The following is a 22088-nucleotide window of genomic DNA, read 5'->3' as shown; positions in this document are numbered from 1 at the left end:
GATTTTCACTCTTCGTCTCTTTCCCTATTCTCTTTGGTTTTTTGGTATTCCTTTTTGATTTTTTGATTCGGTTTGTTAACAGCACGTCAGTCGAAAAGTGCAAAAGGGAAACAACTGTAAACTGTCACGCAGTGTCTGTCGTGTTGTTATTTATTGCTCCATCGTTTGATTTCGTGATAGTGAAAATTTTCGGAATATACACCATTTTTTATAGTTTCTTTTCCGGCAACGAGTCGATCTTGTTCGTCGGGTGGTAGAGGAGAACGATGCTCGAAACATGATTACGTTATTTTCTTTTTTGGTGATACTGGTGTTGTTCTATCTGGGAATTACTTGGTGAGTTTGTAAAAAAATTTTCATCTCAATTCCCTATGAAATTTGGGGCCCTGTTATCAGCTGATAGATGTTCGGTTGTTCTCCCGTTATCGCTAATAATTTTCGCTCTTATGATTCATACAGGCTTTTTCCGCAATGCATAGGGTACGTGCTAAAACGAAAGTTCAACATTGAGATACGTTTCGGTCGGATAAGTTTACCGTTATCACTGCGGGATGTGAACATTTGCAAGAGTGGATTCTCGGTGGTGAGTGATTACGATGCTATAGCAATTTGAAAGGAAAACATATTGATCTAATGTGTTTTATGTTGTAGCAAATCGATGAGATCTGCATTCGCAGTAGTTTCTTCAACTCGGAAGTAACGAAACTTCTGTCCATCAACATCCGAGACATACGGGTCAACAAGGACATTAATCGCCGGCAGATTCCGTCCGCTTCGAACTTGTTTCAGAATCAGCAGAATGCTTCGCAACCGGGAGCAGCTACGGACGGATCCAGCGACTACGGAGCGTCGTCGAATGGGCGCAACGTTTTGGATTTTCGTCAGAAAAAAGTTCATCCGATGATCATAAAGTTCGCCCAGTTTATGGCCGTTCACATCAACAATGTGTCGGTAGCTTTGCTAAACAATGATCACGATCCGGGCTGGCTTCTGCACGCTACCGCCAAGGAGATTCATTTGGACGGAAGTATCGTGCATAACACAAAAACTATGCTCGTTTCTGCCGCTCTATGCGACGCTCAAGCGAAGATACTTCGTCACTGCCCAGTCACCAAGAAAAAGCTGGGTGATAATCAGGCCTGTCTGGGGGAGCTTAGTTTCGGAATTGCTATGGATAGTGTGCTGGTAGCGCATGGTCCAATTTCGCTGGAGAAACTACAACTAGCAATGACTAACACGAAGGTGGTTCTTCATGGCGGTTTGTATGAGTTCATAAAGGACGCACAAAGTCAGAAGCGGCGGCACCAGTTGTTTTTGAGACAGAATAGTGTTAATTTTGAGCGAGTTCCCGTGTTCAGTGAGGAGGATAGCAATGGCACCGAAAGTTACCTCGGAATAGCTCCTATTATTCCGAAGAATTTTGTCATTAAAATTGAAAATACGACCATTTCGGCAGTTCGGGAGAACAGTTCTAACGACTTCTCTGCTACGCTGCAGTCTTTTACCATTTCGGGCAAGTTCAACAATCGGAACCTATCGGATGAATTTCGCCTGCCGATGTTTTACATCGGAACGCAACTGCAGCAGTTGGAAATCGATACGATGCAGGAGAAGTTATTGTTTATGGAACAGTTCAGCGTAGATGCTAAACTTGAGAAGGACCTGATCAACGTGTACTCTAAGTTGAAGTCATTCCGAATGATTTACCACCACAAGGAAATCTACGGATGGATTAGTAAGAACTTTTTCTCCAGTGAGCGACTGGCAAGGCAGATGAATCCGAAAAGTTTGAAGCTGGCGACAAGCATGAACAAATCTGCAGCACGGTTGACTGGTGGTGGAGGACCGCTGGAAGAGTTTTTGAAGCGAGTGGTCATCACCGGTTGTGCGGAGCTGTGGAATGTTACGTCGGTGTTCAAGTTTGGGCCGCAAGAGATTTCGTCCATTTGCTGTAATCATACGAAACTGTTGCTAGATCAGGGTGCGGAAACTCGAAGCGGCGTGTATGAAAATCGATTTTTGAACTTAGTACTGGGAAAACGTCACTGGAGTGCCGAACTGATGATCGAGTCTTTGTGGTGGTCTTTGACAGGGAATGTTTCGAATAGTAAAGATTTCGGACAGAGCCTGAAGAGAAGTCACATTCGTGGCAGCCCGTTTTACATTGGGGTCAGTTTAATTAAGCTAAGCAGTTACGGGGATGCGACAAAGTTGGACTTTACGATTCACACCTTCCGAACGGAGTACAGTCCAGCGTTGGCGGTGTATCTGGTCCAGGCAAAGCAGTGCTTGGAACAATACCGATCGAAGGGATTGGCGACGGGTCGTACAGTGAACTACTTTTCGTCATCAGAGGAATCGGAAAGCATTCCGTCAACCATAACGAAAAGGCCGAAACCGGGATTGTTGATCGGCGCCAAGATAACCGATGTCACTAGCTTCTTTTTCAACAAGTACGAAACTTGTGTGCTGATAAATTTGAATGAGCTATCGTTGGCGAAGACTCCGACCGTAAACATCCTAAAACTGGATCATTTCCACATGGAGATTTTGGATTTCCGAAACATATCGGGATCAGATTTTGGTCCGGCAGAGATGCAAAACATGTTTGCCAATTTCAAGGCGATTCGATTGGAGTACACGGAACATCAGCATCATCCGAAGCTGGCGATTCATTTCCTGGAGGACACCGGGGCTATGTGGAATACGAATCTTCACTTGCACGTTGTCACGTTGTTCGGGGAGATCAATGAACTGAAGGATGCACTAAAGACAAAGGAAATGGCTCAACCGCCGTTGGAGCTGCCAGTGAAGCCAGTGCCGGAAAGTTCCTCCGGAGTCAAGCGATCGTGGATCATCGATTTGTATGCGGAAGGAAATGCGGAATTTGCGATCAAGATCAGCGATCGTCACTCGATGCAGATCTTCAGTGAGAATTTGTATGTCAGCCGGAAGGATTTGTGGTTTGTTTCGTTTGAAAATATTTTCATCAACATTGATGATCAGCATATCTTCACGTTCAAAGATGTTGATAGCCATCAGCTGGCGGAGATGAATGTGCTGAGATCGGAGCGGAAGCACTACGAGAGATTTAAGCAGTCCAGCAATAGGGTTTGGGCAACCACGATTGGCGTAGTGAGAATTATATTTCCCTACGATCACGACTTTTACGGTGCTATAGTGAATGAGTTCGTCTCGATCTACAAGTGGCTGAAGGTGGTTCATGGGTATAAGAAGAAAGCTTTTACCCAGGACTCGCCGCTACCAAGCGATATGTTCATTCAAATAAAAGAGTTCCTAATGGAGATGAGTGATGATCCGTTTGAGGTGAAACTCCGTGATAACTACGTACTGCTTTTGGACGAATACAATGAAAGCGTGAAAAGGAAGGAACTTTTCGATCAAAAAATAGCCCAGCTTTGTTCGGAGCGATTGCTCCTCCCGGCAGGAACGTTGGAAGAGCTAAACGCCAATCTGATCAAAAAGAATTCGGAGATTTACATACAACGATCGAAGAAGCTATCGGAGACGGGACCACCACGAACCAGGTTAATAGCCTGGATCATGACTGACCTGGAGATTTTGGCAATGGCAGACCCTTCCGTCCACGGGACGGAGAACGCGATCCGAATGATTCGGGAAATTGACGCTGAAAGTCCGTGGCCCGAGGAGGGCATCGAGTTTGTGACCCTCTGGTGTCGAGCGGTGAACGTGAGTTGCACCGAATGGAAATTCATGCTCCGGGACTACCCGCAACCGATGTTCCACGTCAAGGCCATGCATTTGTTCGGCTATCTGGCTGGTGCTGAGATGGCACCCCCGCGAAGAGCTAAACGGGATGTCGATATCGAAGTAGGAGATCCGTTCGGAACGCACACAATCCAGAGGAGTATGACTTCAATCAAATTCTACCATGATTTCGACTGGGAATTGGATTACTTGGCGTACGCCTTTGGTCCCTGCTGGGAGCCCGTAATGGCCCAATGTAATTTGATGATGGAGAAAATTTCAGCTCCATCCAGGGACCCAAGTCCGCCGCTACCCTTCTGGGACAAAATGCGACTGCTTATGCACGGACGTTTAACGATCATCGCAAAACAGTTCACAATTCTGCTGCATGCCTCGCTGGACCCCTACAATACAACCGAAGAAATGGAACTAACCTGGAACAACTGTGGCATTGTCTACACCAACGCCAAAATCATGTTCAAAGGTGATTTGAACGTGTTTGTGCGAACAGCCTCTCGCTACGACGATTGCCGGCTTCTTCATCTCCCGAACCTTAAACTAACCTTCAAACTGAACTGGATCTGCCTGGCTAATCCAAACGATCATCATGCCGTCATCCCCTGCGCTCCTGACAAACTACCCGAGTATTCCAGCAACCAGGTGCACGATTCCTTCCGGGCGTTCCGTTCACAGAATCTTAACATGTGGGTATCGTTCGAAATCAAACAGAACCTATCGGATCTGGACGTCCCGAACTTGGTTCTCTACGGAAGCACCCTACGATGGTTCGAAAGTCTCAAACTGATCCTTTCGGGAGTAACCCGACCAACCCGGCGGGGTCCGGTGTTTAACAATGTTCGCCCTCGAAAGAAGCAACTTAGTCGGCACTATCGGAAGGCAAATCTGCAGATGAGTTTGCATAAATTTCAAATATTCTACTGGATGTCGCATGCGTTGAATCGGGGTTTCCAGCTGAATGGGGGGCGGATCACGTTTAGTTCGGAGCATACGTTGACCCTGTCGCCGATCGATGATGGACTGATTCATCGTCCGCGGGCCGATTGGGCGATTGTGTATATGAACTGCGAGCTGAACGATGCGGAGATTTGGCTGCGTACGACCACGATCAGTGATCGAGCGGATGGAAGCTCGGAGAGCATTTCCAACTCTAATGGGGATATCTGCAGGTGAGTTGGATTATTTTTTCCTCTATTGTGTAGGGGTGATATGAGTAAGGGTATTGTTTATTTATTTGGTAAGTTGTTTCTGTAGATAGATCACTTTTTTCTTAAGTCAGTTTTGTCGTGTTTGGGATTCTCCTCATCATTAGTTAACCGCTGGTCTCTAGCTAGACACTAAATACAGAAAAGGTTTGAAACTTACGTGTACGGATAAATCAACTGGCCGGTACTGATGCTCTGATTTTTACTGATGCACTACCCACACGAAGCGAGACCCGTGGATGAGAAAAAGCATATTATGCATTATTTGTAACCCTGTCTTCTTATCGATAACATAAATCTTCAGATTGACGGATTGTCAATGCACAAAGGCCAGCTGGATATCACCTGAACGAGAGATTGCAAGCCAAATTGACCATATTCCAATCAATTTCTTCTCCTGCATCACAAATGTTAACAGTTACCGCAATGCGAATATTGATTCGGATAACTACTTGTTCTACATGCGCCTACATCTGTCAATGGTGTAGAACAATCGTTGAACATGGACACCGATGCTCAACATCTAGCAGCTACGAGACGATCATGTTGTCGAACAGCAACTGGAGACAGCGCAACACAGCTGCTCAGAATTGCGACGAAGAAAGAGTTTACAAGAAGATCTTGATAACGAGGCGATGGAGCAGCTATACCGCTTTAATGACACACGGCAATTCTATGACAGAATGAATCGTTTGCGCAAAAGCCATCTGCCACAAGTCGACATGTGCAGATGGGATTTCGCGAGTTTGAGGTAGAATCAACATTATGACAAATATCAACATAGCAAAGCTGTAGACGATGAAAGAATATGCCTAAGACGCGCGCAGCCGACGAACCGATTCCTAGCACCGGATCTAGCTGAGCTTCCGAAGGCGGTCGGATAGATGATGACAAACCGAGAGGAGCGATATGGATTTCCATGACCGTAGCTAATAAATTGTTGGAAAAAGGTCGAATAATGGTTTGGTGGTCAGTGTGTTCACTGGAGGCTGTCCCTAGACTTTCGAAACAAATGAAGAGACGCTTCAAATGCATGGTCACCAGGTTAGAAATTGTAACGCCCCGGACAGATATGATCTGTCCAGAAAATGTGGGGAGAAGGGATACTTTTCAAGAGACTACATCAATCTACCTTGTCAACCGTAACTGGGCGGCTACAATTCATGTGATGGGCAGATAACCCATCCAGAAAGTGGTTTCAAACTCATATGAAGGTTTCGTGATTGCCAAAATTAATGGGATCGTTATATGTAGCTGCTACGCACTCTCTAGATGGACGGTAGAGTAGTTCCATCGGATGCTAGACGTGGTTACTGGAGAGTTGGCCGGATGAAGACCGGTAGTCATCCGAGGAGATTTTGCGCTTGGGCGGTGAAGTGGAAAAGCAGACATACCAAAACAAGAGGGTAAGGCCTGTTGGAAGCTCTAGCCAAACTGAATGTTGAGGCCACCGGCACAACTTTCCGCAGAAATAGCCGGGAATCCATCATCGACGTTGCCCTTTATGACCCGTCATTAGTGGTAAACATGAACTGGAGAGTTTGCGAAGACTGCACGCATAGTAATCACCTGGCAATCCGGCGCAGTTTTGGTCAGCTACAGAGGGCAAGAACAGTTTTGGTCAGTTACAGAGGGCAAGAACTCACGAGCGGAAGTGGAAGGTACAATCATTTGAAACCCGTCAGGGTAACAATTTAGCACTGGGAATGATGATGGTATGATTAACATATGGTTTAAATAGGTTACCACTCTCCTCTTGCCGTGAAAAATGTGCTGATTATGCTGTGTTTCGGCGTTGACAGCTATGCGGCGGTGCGGTTGGTGTTTTTTTGACGAGCTGGAAGGCGGCCATAGAGGTTAGAGAGTGACGAACCACGGCAGTGAACAGACGCCCAAAATAATCATTCCTTTTTTGGGACATTTTCCAGCCTCTAGTGCCAGTGAGGCGAAGTGCGCGCGTTCGACCTCTAGTTATACCGTCGAACGTGCCGGTTGATTCGCCATAAGGTGAAAGCTAATCGCTAAGGAGTGCTCTCGCTTCCCCGGCTAAACGCGAAGGAATCAAAACACCGACCGTTCTCACTGTGGAGGATCAGTCGAACGAGCCTAGCTCTCCTCCATAGTTAATCGTCAAGGAGAACGAAGCAGGGTGAACAAAGGTTCCCCCTGGGAAGTGCACTGCGGTGACTTTCGGGATCGCTTGCGGTGAGCAAGAGGCCAAGGACCGCTAAAATAGCAGCTAACGACACCGACAGGAGAACGCGGCCGTTGTTGTCCCGGCCGGTCGCGCCAGCAGCAGCGCATTTGAGAAACGACCAGCAGTGGAAGAATAAACGGTAAAGTTAAATTTTTATTTGTTTACATACGAAAATCCGAAATTTCGGTAGAAACACCAAGGCCGCTCTGATAAGGATCCGCCAGGCAATCAGAACCCAAGTAGTGGGCAAACCGCTACTTACACATTTAACAACGATCTCTTTCTGGGAGCACTTCAGGTTGCGTGCGACTCCTATAATATGAACGCGGAAGAGTTGTAAGTAGCGGTTTGCCCACTACTCGGGTTCTTGTTTGCCCGGCGTACCCTTCTTTTCAGGGCGGCCTAGGTGCCTGTACCGGAATTTCGGATTTTCGTTACACAACAAACAAAAAGGGAAAAACAAATAAGTTAAATTTATCGACTTTATATTTTCTCCACTTCACTGCTGCTGCTGTTGGTGAGTCACTTGTGCGTCCGACCGGCCGGGACAGCAACGGCCGAGTTCTCCTTGTTTACGTTGGCTGCTCCGGCAGCGGTCCTTAACAATTAGCTAGGGAGGTCAGCTTTGCTCCTTTGTTGGAACCTCCCTAGCGACAGGGCGACTAATCGCCGGGTCCGCTCACTCCCCGTGAATGACCCTGGTAGATACCGCAGTAAACTACCTCAGGTGGATCCGTTGTCCTACCTGCTTCGTCCTCCTTTGCGATTAACTGTGGAGGAGAGCAATGCTAGTTCGGCTGATCCTCCACAGTGAGGGCGGCGTGGTATCACTGGGTCCTTTGTGGTTAACCGGGGGAAGCGAGTGGTTCCTTCGCAATTAGCTTCCCTTCTTCGGCGACCCAACACCACATACTTACGCGCCCGAACCACGAGCCGGCACTTTCGACGTCGCACACGCGCACTAAACTTTTTGTTACGGTGGCGGGAAACTGTCCCAAAAAAACAATCTTCTGGACGTCAGATCACTTCCGTGGCTCGTCGCTTTATATCATATCACGATGGCCGCCGTTCGCATTCGACCAAAACAAACACCAACCGCCTCGCCGCATAGCTGTCACCGCCGATCCGTAGCATTATCAGCACACATTTTTCATCAAAAAGAGAGCGGTGGCCTATCTAATTCCTATGCTACTTATTCACAAACATAAAACAAAAATTATCTAACCTAGCTGCACGAACAAAACCGTTCACATACGCGAAAATGAACAAAATTTACATGACAAAGTGAACGGTACAGAACAGCGGGGAACCTAATTTTACATGTCAACAAATACACTCTACTCACAAATACGTATATTTCCACCCAGTGCTGAATTGTTACCCTGACGGGTTACAGAGTTAACAGGAACGCTTGAACATGTTACACCACAATGCCAAGAAAATTAGAGCCAAGGGACAGACGGCGTCCAGCGTACTGGTGGACTGAGGAACCCCTCGTGCAAGCTGCCTTAGGGTGCTTACAGAGTGGCGGCGATAAGCTGAGCTGGGGCTGGAACTGACATTAGAGTGCGAGATGCGAGAAACCTGCTTACTGCAAACCAAAGGAAGGATGTCAGAGTGAAAGTGGAGCGGATCGGCGCCGACTGCCTGCTTTTACTCTGACAGGCTCCATTTGATATGCTGCGAGCAGGTTTCTCGCATCTCGCATCATACTGTCAGTACAAGCGCCTGCTCAGCTTTTCGCGGCCACTATGTAAGCACCCTTAGAGTCTGAAGATACTCCCAGAGACAGAGAAGCGTAATATAGGGTTCCGCGCCGCAAGGGCAGCATTGAAATGTGAGATAAAGCGAAGAAAATCGATTTGTTTATAGAGTTGGGCCAGGATGCCAACGCCAACCCCTAGGGTGTCGCATACCGTGTGACGATGGCGAAGATCAGAGGGCCCATGACGCCTCTGGAAATGTGCCCTGCTAGACCGAAGGTTATCGTAGAAGGGCTCTTTCCGGAGTACGGTGCAATGATCGGGCCGATTATATCGTAAGACGTGGTAGAGCGGGAAAATGCCGAAGTGATACACGTCTCCAACGAGGAACACGTCGCACTAGTGAAGGATTCGAAGGTGAAGAAAGCGCCCGGACCAGATGAAAACCCCAACATCGCATTGAGAGCGGCTATCCAGACGCTCCCGGATATGTTCAGAAAAGTGTTTCAAAAGCTTCTAGATGAGTGCCACTGCCCTGGCAAATGGAAGATACAGAATTTAGTGCTACTGCCTAAACCAGGTAAGTTCCCTGAGGATTCATCGTCGTATAGATAACGGGTTGTCGAAAAACTAGTTCGGATTCCGGAAAGGCAAGTCTGTGGTGGACGCCATTCGGACAGAGGAAATCGATACTGTGCCGTGATAACGATGGACGTAAAAACGCTAGCTGGGAAGCTACTGCGGAATCTCTGCACAAAATGAGGACCTCTAGCTACCGGTGTCGAATTCTAAGGAGTTATTTCCACCGGGTCCTGACCTATGAGAACGATTAGGTTTACGGCAGGACTCCCACAAGGCTTTATCCTGGGTCCAATGCTTTGGAACGGGACATATAACGGTGTGCTGACACTTAAGCAGCCTAGGGGCGTAGAGTTCGTTGGGTTCGCGGACGACATTGTACTAACGGTACTAGGAGAGATACCGGAAGAGGTGGAAATGTTGGCGATGGACAGGATTGAAAACTGGATGCAAGGAATGAAGTTGCAGATAGCCCACCACAAAACGGAGGAGCTGCTTGTCAGCAACTGCAAAGAGCTGCGGCGAGCAGAAATCACTGTTGGGGGAGCACCTCATAGTTTCGAAGCGGGCGTTGAAACAGTTGGGCGTAATGATCGATGACCGACTGAACTTCAACACTCATGACGACTATGCCTGCAAGAAGGCGACCAAAGCTACATACGCTTTAACCAGAATCATGCCGAACAACGCCGGGCCAAGCAGAAGAAAGAGGCGACTTATGGCTAGCGTACCCCGTCGATACTGAGGAACGGAGGCCCGGTGTGGGTTGCAGCGCTGGAGACACAGTCGAATCGAGTAAAGTTGAGTAGTACGTTCAGGCTCGTGGCCATGCGAGTTACCAGTGCGTATAGGACTATCTCATCAGAAGCAGTCTGCGTTATCGCTGGAATGATTCCTATCGGCATCATCCTAATATAAGATAACGAATTCTATAAGCGGACATCGGTTCAGACAAGCTGTGTCACCCTTTTGTCCGGAGTCCATAAATGACTAGGAAATGTGGTCCTCGTACGTCATACATTCGCAGCTGTTCGAGATGCCTTCGCTTAACGTAGAGAATATTGTGGCAGAGATGTATCGAGATGAGGGCACTTGGAATGCCGTCAGCTGAGTAGTGACACTAATACTGTCGGAACTTTAACGAAAGTAACGAATAGAACACCAAGCTGACAACACCAACTAGCAAGATATGGGCGAATGGTTCAAGTTGGTTATAAACCCTACGAGTGTGGACGTGAAGGGACGCGAGCCAGGTCTTGGCTCCTCCAGATCGCTTCACGTCCCGATTGTTTCCAGCGACAGTCGTATGTGCTCAACGTATACAGAGGGGGCAACGGGCTAAAGGAAAGCTGGGAGCTACTGACAGCCACACTAACCGAATAGATAGCGAAGAAACGAGCAGGAAGTTAGCAAACGTGAATTGGTAGTTTTAAGTCGGTGCAAATGCTACGAGGATTGCTGTGAAGGGATGCGGTCAAGTTTTCGGTTTCTCCGGATCGGTTCACATTTCGATTTGGTTCCGAAGTTGGCGACGGTTCCGGGGTCGCCCTGCTACTCAGCGAGGCTTGGATAGCAATCTGACTCAAGGTGCGCAACGGATGCAGAGGGGTCCAAGAGCAGTTTGGAGCTAATGGCAATGACACTAATTCGGTCGGAGTTCCAGCGCAGCGAAGAAACGAACACTAAGTTAGCATAACTAACAAGTAGGTTTACGTTGGTTAAAAATCCTGCGAGGGTGATTGCGAAGGGATGCCAGTCATATTTCGTCATCTCTAAATCGGGATCGTCGCCAACGACGGGCTCCGACGTTGGCGATGGTCCTGGGGTCGACCGGTTACCCAGCAAAGGTTGGATAGCGTGATGACTCAACGGAAGCCAAAGGGCTCCGCCTAAGGAAAGGGGGCAACAGCCTTAAGGATAGCTGATGACAGTAATATTAATTCTGTCGGAGCACCAGTTGAGATTGTAATATCCAATGGTGGTTTCGGGAGAAAGAATAGACGGAGATACAAGAGGATGAGGTTTAGTCGTTAGGCTTGCTGGAAAAAAGATGCAGTAAGAATCCGACAATACCACGGCCAAGTCGGTTGTGATCTCTTTTGAAGATTCCCCTTCGATAAAAAAAAAGAAAACCAGGAGAGAAGGAAAAATCGAAGAGCTCTACGAGTTCGTTAAAAACAAGGGCAACGTGCACGGACAGATCAGGGCCGCAAAATACGAGCAGATAGCGTTACTGTAGAGAGCTTAAAATGCCGAAAAAGCACTGAAGACCACGGAGGTAGCGAAAACAGAAGCCTATAAGACACCGAAGCGTGACCGATAGTCCCGTTCCGTGAAGAATAGGTGAAACATCAGGAGAGGAGGAGGAACCGAAGAAATTCAAGACGGTCAGTGAAGGACAGCGAAAAGGTCGACAAAGAGGAAGTGGATAGCGAACCGTAGAAGACCTTTGTGGCAGTTGACACCAGAAACGAAGCGCGACGTTTCAATTATTGCAGAGCCGTATCGTGTTCCTCCCGATAACGGTAATTGCGTGGTGGATAGTGTAGGGATGGCGGCAGCCCAAGTGTCCAGGAAGTGGTGGATGGCACACACGAAGGCTTCGTGATCGCCAGGATTGACGGCGTATTCGTATGTTTTGCTCCCTCACCGTGGACACCAGAGCAGTACAATCGAATGTTGGACGCACTAACCGACTCGTTAGAGCTGCGGTGGTTATAGGAGGAGATTTAACCGCTTGCGCCTTACAGTGGAGTAGCAGGCTGACCAACGGAAGAGGTTTCAGCTTGTTGGAAGCCCTGTAGAATCTGGATGTAAGGCTGTGCAATGATGGTTCCGCTAGCACATTCCGTAAAGACGGTCAGGAATCCATCATCGACGTAACATTCTGCAGTGCGTCGCTCATGGATAACACGACTTGACGAGTTCGTGAGCAGTACACACATAGCGACCACCAGGCGATCTGCTACACTATTGGTTGGCCTGGTAGCGCAATAACGCGGGAGTGCGGACTGGCGAGCGGATTAGCACCTTCGATAAGGACCTTTTGTGGAAGTACTTCGTGTTGACAGCATCGCTACAATTCTGAATACCAATGAGCTGAGCGAGCGCGTGTGACGTAACAATGCCGATGAACTACCGGCGTATTGCTGCAACGAAAGGTTCTGCATCCTCCGTGTTACCTGTAAAATCAAGAAGAAGCGTTCAAAGAGGAAGATCTGAGGCAGTCAGAGAAGAAAGTAAGGTAAGGTGACATTCCGGGCGACTAGGGCCGTTTTTAAATGTGAGATACTGCTTTGTAAGTCCACTTGCGACAAGGAGCTGTGCTGAGAAGTAGACGCTAACCCCTGCGGCAACGGTTACTGTGTCGTGATTGCCAAGATCAAGGTGGACCCTTGACCCTGACAAACTGAAAATTATTGTGGAGGGTCTTTTCCTGAAGCACGACCGCCTACACCGCATGTTGATGCAGGCGGTGGAAATTCCGGTGACAATCGAGTCTCCAACGACGAGTTCCTTATAGTGGCAAAAGAGCTGAAAGCGAAGAAAGCTCCCGGTCTGGGCGGTATCCCCAACGTGGCACTGAAGACCGCGATCCTGGCGTTTCTGGACAGGTTCAGGATGGTTCTACAGAAATGCATGGACTAAGGCTACTTCCCGGATAAATGGAAGATCCAGAAGCTTGTGTTGCTGCCAAAACCAGGGAAACCATCACGAGATCCAGCATCGTATCGGCCTATATGCCTGTTGAATACTCTTGGCAAACTTCCGGAAAGAGTCTTCTTCAACAGGCTGACGACCTACGCTGAAAGTGAGAACGGACTATCGCAGAGGCTGTCCGAATTCCGGAAAGGGATCTCGACAGTGGTCCGCACAGTCATTGCGAGTGCGGAGAAATAATTGAAGCAAAAGAGAAGGGATAATCGCTACTGTGCCGTGGTGACGATCGACATTAAAAACGCGCTCAGCAGTGCCAGCTGGATGGCTATCGCCGTAGCGCTGCACAGAATGGGGGACCCGGACTATTTGTGCAAGTCTCTGGAAAGTTACTTTCCGAACCGAATACTGGTCTATGAGACGAATAAAGGGGGGTAGGTCGATTAGGGTCACGGCGGGGGTGCCTCAGGGCCCTCACAGTGGGCCGCCCGCTCTGGTATGTAGAACGTACAACGTAGTGTTGACACTGGAGCTGTCGGAGTGGAGAGGAGTCGAAATTGTCGGATTTGCAGATGATGTTTTCCTAACGATAACCGGCGAGACCCTCGAGGAAGTGGAGATGGTAAGGTCAGAGACAATAGGCATCGTGGAAACCTGGATGGCTGATGTCAAGTTGCAGCTGGTTCACCAAGTGACGTAGGTAGTACTGGTCAGCAACTGAAAAAAATCCTGCGTATCGTGATCAGCGTCTGCGGACACTCAATTCTATCTGTGCTTGCGCTGAAGCACCTGGGTGTGTTCTTTTCTCGAAGCATGATTCAACGACGTGCCACGCGATACCGGACAACGAGATAGATGATATCGTGCTTCTGGCAGTGGCAAAGGGCTTAACAGTGAAGAAAGCTTCCAGTCCGGATGCAATCCTGGCGTTCTCGGACACATTCAGGACAGAAGACTGCTTCCAAAAAAATGGGTAGATAGAAATTGGTTACTGTCCAAACCAGCGAAAGCACAAGAACATCCAGCTCAGTCAGGTCCATATGCCTGTTGGATACTCTCAAACTCTCAAGGAAGGCGATTAAAAGCACAATATGGGAAGTTAAAGAAGCATCGTCGAACAAAATGCAAGTCAATGCAAGACACGCGAGCGCGTGCAGAACCATATTGTGGGAGGGTCATCGAAGGGATGATCCCTATCAGTATTTCCTCATGGTTGGGATATAGAGTTTTATTAAATATCAGATGGGGATCGAGAGGTATGAGGAGGGTAGCAAGTGCAGAATCGATGCCAAGGGCAGCTTGATTGTGATAACGCGGAGGATGGAAGATGGACTCGCCAGTCGCCCCGTCGAGTAGGCTAGATTCATCGCCGGAGATTAGTTTGAGTAGTTCACGTCGCTGCACTGGATTCGGATCGCCGAGGTGCTAATGTGCTGAGCTCAACGCTTCGCTCGGAATCAGCATGTTGTAACCAGTGTCGCCAGACAGACCTCGGTTGGACCAGTTGGACTTACAAGTTTGACCATTGTATAGGCTAGTTTCACCGCTGGGGACTAGATTGAGTAGATCTGCACAAAACTGTGAGCTAAGTACCTCACGGAAACAAACGTCGATATCGAGAGAAATTCAGCCACCGGGGAACTCTCAGTCGGAGTATAGTAGTGTCATCACGTGAAATGTCCGGGAAGATTGCGACATAGCTGGGAGATAAATCACTGGTCCGTTATGGACGATACACAGATCTGGGGTTATGTTGCGCATCTCGAAACGAATGTTTTTTTTATACAATCCAAGGTAATCAATTTTAATACATGAGCTATCAAGTTAAGACCAGATCTTCTTAACCAATTTGATCACACAGTAGTAAAAAAATACTAGTAAATTAAATTAATTCAAACCTCAATTCATCTCTGCTTTCAGGTACTACTTCCTAAGTGTCGCTCGAGTATCCTACGGACGGGAAGCTCACTTCGTCAACGGTAACGAACGAGAAAAGGACACACCTACCCACAAGCTGGTGGTGTACGACCTGAAGGGAGCCTGGACCAAAGACAATCGGGATGTTGCGTTCGCCCTGTTCGATTCCTTTATGAAGAGTCAACGATTGAAGAATAATCTCTCGACCGAAGCGTTGAAGTGCTTCCGGAAGGAAGGCAATAAAACTCCGCTCAAATCTAGGAACAACCAGGATAGCAAGGGTACGCCCTCGCAGCACCATTCGGACAGTGGGGGTGGACGAAGCAGTCAGGGACATCTCAGTAAGCGACAGGATACCGCCGATGGATTGATTATGTTGCAACAGTTGATTTCGGAGGCAGATCACAAATCGGTGGTTTTCAGTGATGATCTGTCGGCTCAAACTAGACAGCAGCAGTTGAAGGGTTTGCAGGCCTGTCAGGACGGGGATGTGTTGCACTATAATTGGTTTATTTCGCTGGTGAACTCGCAGGTGCTGTTGAAAGGATGTGAAACGTCCGGGTATGTGATTTTGAGTGCAGCCAAAGCGGAGATTTTGCAGCGAGTACATCGACCTGTTTGGAGGGATCATACGATCGTATCGAAAACGACGTGGGTCGGTTCGTTGGAATGTATGCAGTACTACGCCACGGTAAGCGAGGAGGATGGAGATACGAGAGAAATGGCAGAAATCATGTGGCTGACGGTGGACAATATTCAGGAGAAGGATAAGGATGCAACTGTGATAAATGAGTTTCCGGATTTGCCTCATCTGGTCGGAAGTGGTCAGAGTGTAGGTGGAGTAGTTTCTGAAACCGTTGGTGTTTCTGGGGATAGCTACAGAGGGGGAAAATCGCCTATCCAACTGCAGCGGATCGTGTCCAGGTGTAAGTGTGAGTTCTTCTACGTCAGCTACGGGGACACTAGTATAGATCCTGGAACGATCAGTGAAGTTCCACCACCTCCGGTGGAAGAAAGTTTAAGTCCATGGGAAAATCAAGACGAACCGGTGGATGCATTCACTCTGATGCATCACGATTTGGATGTCTGTACCAATTCACTCCAGTACGCTATGATTCTGGATATTGTAAACAATCTGCTTCTGTACGTGGAGCCGCAGAGGAAAGAAGCCTCGGAGCGACTTGCCAGAATGCGATTTCAATTGCAACTGTATAGCGTGGAAGATCAGAAGCGTCCTATTCAGCACATGCAAACCGAAATCCGTGGTCTCATGTCTCGCATTCGTTGCCTGGAAAAGGATATTCATTTCCTTACTAAAGCTCGCCTCGAAGACGGTGATAGCGATGAGCTGCGAATCGAGTACGACGAGGTGCAAAAAATGATTCGTGAATATAAGGAAATGCTTTCCAATAAAAGTGACGAATTGGATATGATGCTATCCTGTTACAACGAAACTCAGCTATCGGCTTCAAATCGGCTAGCCACCATTCGAAAGGACAAGCCTGTAACAATCGTACGAGCAAATGAAATCTGCTTCAAACATGCTCAGTGGCGGTTGACCGAAGCGGATGGACAAATCGGTATTGCTGATCTTATTCTGAGCAATTTTCTGTACACTAAAAATTCCAAAAGTGATGATTCCGTTGATCATCTACTAGAACTCGGCTATATTCGTATTAACAACCTAATCCCAAGAGATAGCTATAAGGAAGTACTCTGCCCGACCGAAATACAGCGGGACATGCCTGTGGACCACAAACGAGTGTTGCGTGTGTTTTGCCGCGAAAAACCTCCTGTTGGAGGAATATCCGTAAAGGAACACTTTGAGATCAACGTGGTTCCGATAACGATCGCTATTTCGAAAAAGTTTTACAACACAATGTTGAAATTCTGCTTTCCGGATCGGGACGCTTTGGAAACTGAGGGTAACGATGAGCTGGAGGATGGTGCCAGTTCCAGCTCGACTTCATCGACCAAAAGTTCCTCCAAGAAAGCGGCAGCTGCGAAAGGAAAGAAGAGCTCGAAGGATAGCAATTTCTACGTCAAAATTCAGGACGATGTGGAAAAAATGAAGGAGCGGGCAGAGAAGAACAAACTGTTCATCTATATAAAAATACCGGAGGTGCCTGTCAGGGTTAGCTATAAGGGTAACAAGGAAAAGAACATTGAGGACATCACGGACCTGTCGCTGTTGATTCCGACACTGGAGTATCACAATGTAACGTGGACCTGGCTGGATTTGCTGTTGGCGATGAAATCTGATAGTCGGAGGGTACTGCTGTCGCAGGTAATTTGGAAGGTTTTCATAGTCATAGCAGACTTATCCGAGTGTTTCTCTCAATAACAGGCCATCAAGCAGAAGTTGAAGCTAAAGAAGGCACTAGTTGATGAGCAGCCTTCGCCACAGGAGGAGGACAAAGCAAAAATGCTTTTCGGCAATCGTCACGCTGTGAGTATTTTTTTCTGTAGTACTTTACGCTCGTTTTACGGTTTACTTTACAAATTTCTTCTTGATTCTCGCTGTCCGACTTCAACGATTGTTGGACAATGCGTATGTGTGCACTATACGTATACTTCTATAGAGAGCTAGGAGTAAGGTACTGCTATTTATAGTCGAAAATAAAAGGATTCTATCGCTTTTGCTTTTTTTTGTCCATGAAGCAGCATATAGTGTTGGATAAAATAATACGACCAGCCAATAACAAATGCGAAATTCATCGTTTTGTTTATTTCCTTAAATATTGAGTAGCCAATCAATTTTTCTTTAATTTTTCGCTCATTGTTCGACCAGCAGCTTTGTTAAAATCCGTTTCTTTTCCGTATATGAGATCTTTAACTTTGTTTTTTAAACATCGCTGAAATTAGGCTTTTAATGCAGCGATGTTTCTTGTAAGTTGAATTTCAATTACAAAAATCTTGCTCCTTTTTACTCCGGTTTGCTACCAGAAGAAGAAAAAGAAGGAAGAGGAGACAGGAGCGATTCTCTCTATGTTTACTCCTAGGAACATCGAGCTTCTCCTGGTACTGGAACAAACCTTTTATTTCTGATTGCATCACATTACTATTGGCGCTATACAAAGTCAGTAGAGCTCATTGATACATTTGAATCAGTGCCCGCCGTTAGATGGCATCATAATCGTAACAATTATGTTGGTTTGAAAAAAATGAATTTCAATACCCCAATGGTCTTATTGTTTTGCCCGACACTGTATATAGGATTTTTTTTGCGATATTATTGTGAGCCTTGGTTGTGCAAACTAAAGTCCACGTATTTGGGCAACTCTTTGGCTTCCTGAATTCTACGTTTTGTCTGGCTCTCTGATGGCTTACCATCGAATAGATGCATTGCTAGTCTGGCACTAGGTCAAATGATCGCTGGAAGCACTTTGATATCTTCCTTGGTTTAAAGGTTTAAACAGATAAACTGCTGAATGTGTATTTGTTATTAAACGTTTGCTTAATAGTTCATTAATCGATGGCTTAAAATATTTGTTCTATGATATTTTAGAGTGTAGTAATTTATTAAAACATGTTTCTACTTTACTCAATTTTAGCCGGAAAACAAAAGTTTGCGCAAAGGAGTGTTCAAATTTTCCAAATCCTAGCTGTCAAAACGGAGCAGCGAAAAACCTACTTCACAAATACCAATCATATATCACATATATCGTACGAATTTGTTAGTTAACCCTTAGATTGGATATATAGTGGGTGGAGAGAAATCAGGCACTAAGCAGCTACTAGTCTCAACGGGGCGTCCAATCGCGTTAGTCGGTATCGTTACACAGGACATTTGATCACACACAGAGTATTAATCGTTAGGCCTATTTATTTAACCTGTAAGTCCTTATATGTCGTTAGCTTTTGTACTAATTGGCTAATGGATAGTATGGAGGTCGATCCACTATTAGTTATTGTGCTTTAAAATCTTGCAGGCAGGTTGTGGCACAGCAACCTTTTCATGTTTAATGTTTGCTTTCGGCACTTCTTTCCCTATTTTATTCGTACTGGACAAACTACTGGTCAAAATTTATGTCTTGGTTACGTATGACATGTTTTTGTTGTTTTAAGTGATTGTTTTATATATTGTAGTGATATATTAAAAGTAAAACAAAGTTCTCAGTGCACTAAAATGTATTCGAAGTCCTGGTCTTTAGACGAAAATTATTCCAAACTCAATTAACCTTATGGTTACAAGTATCAGAGAAAAAGGAGAATCTTGAAGGCAAGGAGCTTGTTTTAATGCATTTAAATTTGTAATTTGATTTGCACACGAGTAGAAAGGTCACCAAACGGTAAATTAGTTTCCTAAAGTTTCCTATATCATGCCTCCAACAGAGTCTGTATATATGACATTTGGTCCCTAGACCGGCGGCGACTGGGTGCGCTATCAGTATGAGAGGGTGTGGACGGATTAAGGCGTCAAAAATTACCGTGAAAATGAATAGTTGATCAGAGAATTTTATGTTCCGTAAATGATAATAAGATCTCGTATTCGGATACCACCCAGTTAAACTCATTCCGGAACCGGTTCGGATTTCTGAATGGAGTCAGTATGGATTCCAATTCAAATGCAACAACCGTGAACATCTATCGTGTTCAACGCTCACTCGTCCAAAATTGGACATGATTAACGACTCAGCGAATATATTCTGGCTTTGCGACAGCTGTGTGGATTTGATGAAATCCTCCGCAGTGAACGCAGCTTTTACAGCATTGAGCGACACACAGCTGACCGACACACATAAAACAGCGCTTGAAGCATTAAAGGCTGAAATGGAGAAAACCAGAAAATCAGTGGAATCCGCAACGACATTGCCTGCAACTCCCATATCATGGCCTGTTCCAAATAGAGCTGGAGCCAAACGTGCTCGCGAGACGGAGGATGATAAATTTCCTTCTAAATCCGATGTCCCTAGTCTAACGTGTGGCAAGAAAAAGGGTGATGTAGCAAAGGTACCCACAATCACTGTTCAACCCGCTACTAGTAAATGCTGGATTTACTTGTCACGAATTGCTACCACCGTTTCCGAAGCTGAGGTTGGTGCTATGGTTAAGGAGTGCCTCTCAACGGACGATCCGGTCGAAGTGAAGAAGTTAGTGAAAAAAGACGCAAATTTGAGCGGGCTTAATTTCATTTCTTTCAAAATTGGTGTTGACCCTCAACTTCGTGAAATGGCTCTCAATGCCGATACCTGGCCGGATGGGATGTATTTCCGCGAGTTCATCGACTTTCGGCAAGAACGTAATAATGACGGGAAGCTTGGGTTTCGGAAAACACCTCGACTGGGATAAATTCATCGCAAATAGCAGTTATTTTAGACCACGCACCGACAATTCGCCTGTTGATCAACGGCAACCGGGACGCACCGTAGAAAGCAATATGGAATCCCCCAATCCTCCCAGCACAGTCGTGCCCCTTGCAGTCAGCAGTATCTTCAGTCGTCCCGGCCCTGTGTCTGGGAATGGAGAGGGGGACTTCCAAATTGCCCTCTTTGGCAAGTATTTTCAAAATTATGTTGATGAATCAACCGTTTTTCCTGATGGAACTGTTTGTTCTAGCTCGAATGCTTCCGACTGTCAATTAATGAGTCATCGCTGTCAGCCGTCAGCTGGAAACCTCCTGAGGAGCACTCCAACTTCCATCACGAGTGTTACCAATTCATGCAGTTCACCCGCTCCTTCCGCTGTTAGCAGTCATTCCAATCGCCCCGGTGTACATTCCAGACGAATGAATCGAGGAGTGCCGGTCAGCCTTCCGTGCCTATAATCGTCGTCCATCCACTTATACTATCAAAATGTGGGAGGCATGAATTCCTGTGCAAATACCTATCGTCTAGCTACCTCGGACTGCTGTTACGACATCATCGCATTGACAGAAACATGGCTAAATGAGCAGACTCTATCCAGCCAGGTGATTTGCTCTGACTACGAGGTTCTCAGATGTGATCGTAGCCCTCTCAACAGCAACAAATCCTCCGGTGGCGGTGTTTTGCTCGCTGTGCGTCGTGGATTAAAAGTTCAACATATAACAAATGACGCTTGGAGCAGCATCGAACAAGTATGGGCAGCGATAAAATTGGGAAATCGAACATTATATATATGTGTGGTTTATTTCCCTCCCGATAAAATTCGCGACTCTGCACTAGTTGATTCTCATTCTGAATCATTGACTTCTGTTTCCGCGATGGCGCAACTCACTGACGAAATCATGATTATCGGCGATTTCAACCTTTCTACAATAAAGTGGCGTTCCGTTCATAACGGATTTCTACAACCCGACCCAGACGAATCTGTTTTTCATCCTGGCAGCATCACTCTTCTGGATGGCTATAGCACGGCTACACTTCAGCAGATCAACAGCACCACGAACGAGAACGACCGGATTTTAGATCTATGCTTCGTCAATGCCAGAGATCAATCGCCGTATATTTCCACCGCCCTCACCCCGCTAGTAAAGTATGTTCGCCACCATCCGCCTCTACATCTTACACTCCAGGACGTACCGCCTATGAAGTTTTCGAGCCACGCGCCCACCGTGTGTTACAATTATAAGCGGGCCGACTATAGCAGCATTTTGAATATTTTACAAAGTATTAACTGGGATTCTGTGCTAAGCAAGGATGATGTGAACTCCGCCGCTGAAACGTTCTGCCATATAATGAGCTACCTTATCGGCCGTCATGTCCCAAAGTGTAATCAACGAAGTGATCAATCCCCCTGGCAGACAGCCGAGCTACGTCAGCTAAAAACTGCGAAAAGAGCAGCATTACGAAAGTTTACCAAACGCCGTACCTTGTCACTTAGAGCTTATTATGTAAGGCTCAATAACGATTTTAAAAAACTGAACAGTTTTTGTTTTTCAAACTACCAACGAAAAATGCAACGTAAGCTTAAGTCGGATCCTAAATCGTTTTGGAGATACGTCAATGAGCAGCGGAAAGAAACCGGCTTACCTTCTACAATGTTCTTGAATGGTGAAGTTGGGCATGATTCACAAGCCATATGCAAATTGTTCGCCTCTAAATTTGCGAGTGTGTTCGTCAGTGAGACTCTGTCCTCGCAGCAGATTGACGTTGCAGCTAG

At 46.6% G+C, this 22088-nt stretch overlaps 1 protein-coding gene across 2 annotated transcripts; it reads left to right on the top strand.

The window, feature by feature from the left end:
- Positions 1 to 111: 111 nt before the first annotated feature.
- On the top strand, positions 112 to 19090 carry LOC131688720 (protein hobbit). 2 transcript variants are annotated; one of them, XM_058973189.1, is made up of 7 exons: positions 112 to 336; positions 460 to 583; positions 652 to 4916; positions 15009 to 17292; positions 17353 to 17454; positions 17588 to 17602; positions 18560 to 19090. In XM_058973189.1, the coding sequence occupies exons 1-7, from the start codon at positions 278 to 280 to the stop codon at positions 18608 to 18610; spliced, it is 6900 nt and encodes a 2299-aa protein (XP_058829172.1). In that variant the 5' UTR covers positions 112 to 277; the 3' UTR covers positions 18611 to 19090. The 2 variants fall into 2 exon arrangements, with proteins under 2 accessions (XP_058829172.1, XP_058829173.1); XM_058973190.1 differs by lacking the exon at positions 17588 to 17602.
- The last annotated feature ends 2998 nt before the right edge of the window (positions 19091 to 22088 follow it).

This window comes from Topomyia yanbarensis, chromosome 3 (genome assembly GCF_030247195.1).
Source record: "Topomyia yanbarensis strain Yona2022 chromosome 3, ASM3024719v1, whole genome shotgun sequence".
NCBI classification, from domain to species: Eukaryota; Metazoa; Arthropoda; class Insecta; order Diptera; family Culicidae; genus Topomyia; species Topomyia yanbarensis.
This window is presented reverse-complemented; position numbering and strand designations above follow the sequence as displayed.

Excerpts from the sequence above, each read along its gene's own strand:
- LOC131688720 (XM_058973189.1), top strand. The coding sequence starts at position 278 with ATGATTACGTTATTTTCTTTTTTGGTGATACTGGTGTTGTTCTATCTG. Across the intron at positions 337-459 it reads TTCTATCTGGGAATTACTTG|GCTTTTTCCGCAATGCATAG; the intron begins GTGAGTTTGTAA and ends TGATTCATACAG. Across the intron at positions 584-651 it reads GCAAGAGTGGATTCTCGGTG|CAAATCGATGAGATCTGCAT; the intron begins GTGAGTGATTAC and ends TTTATGTTGTAG.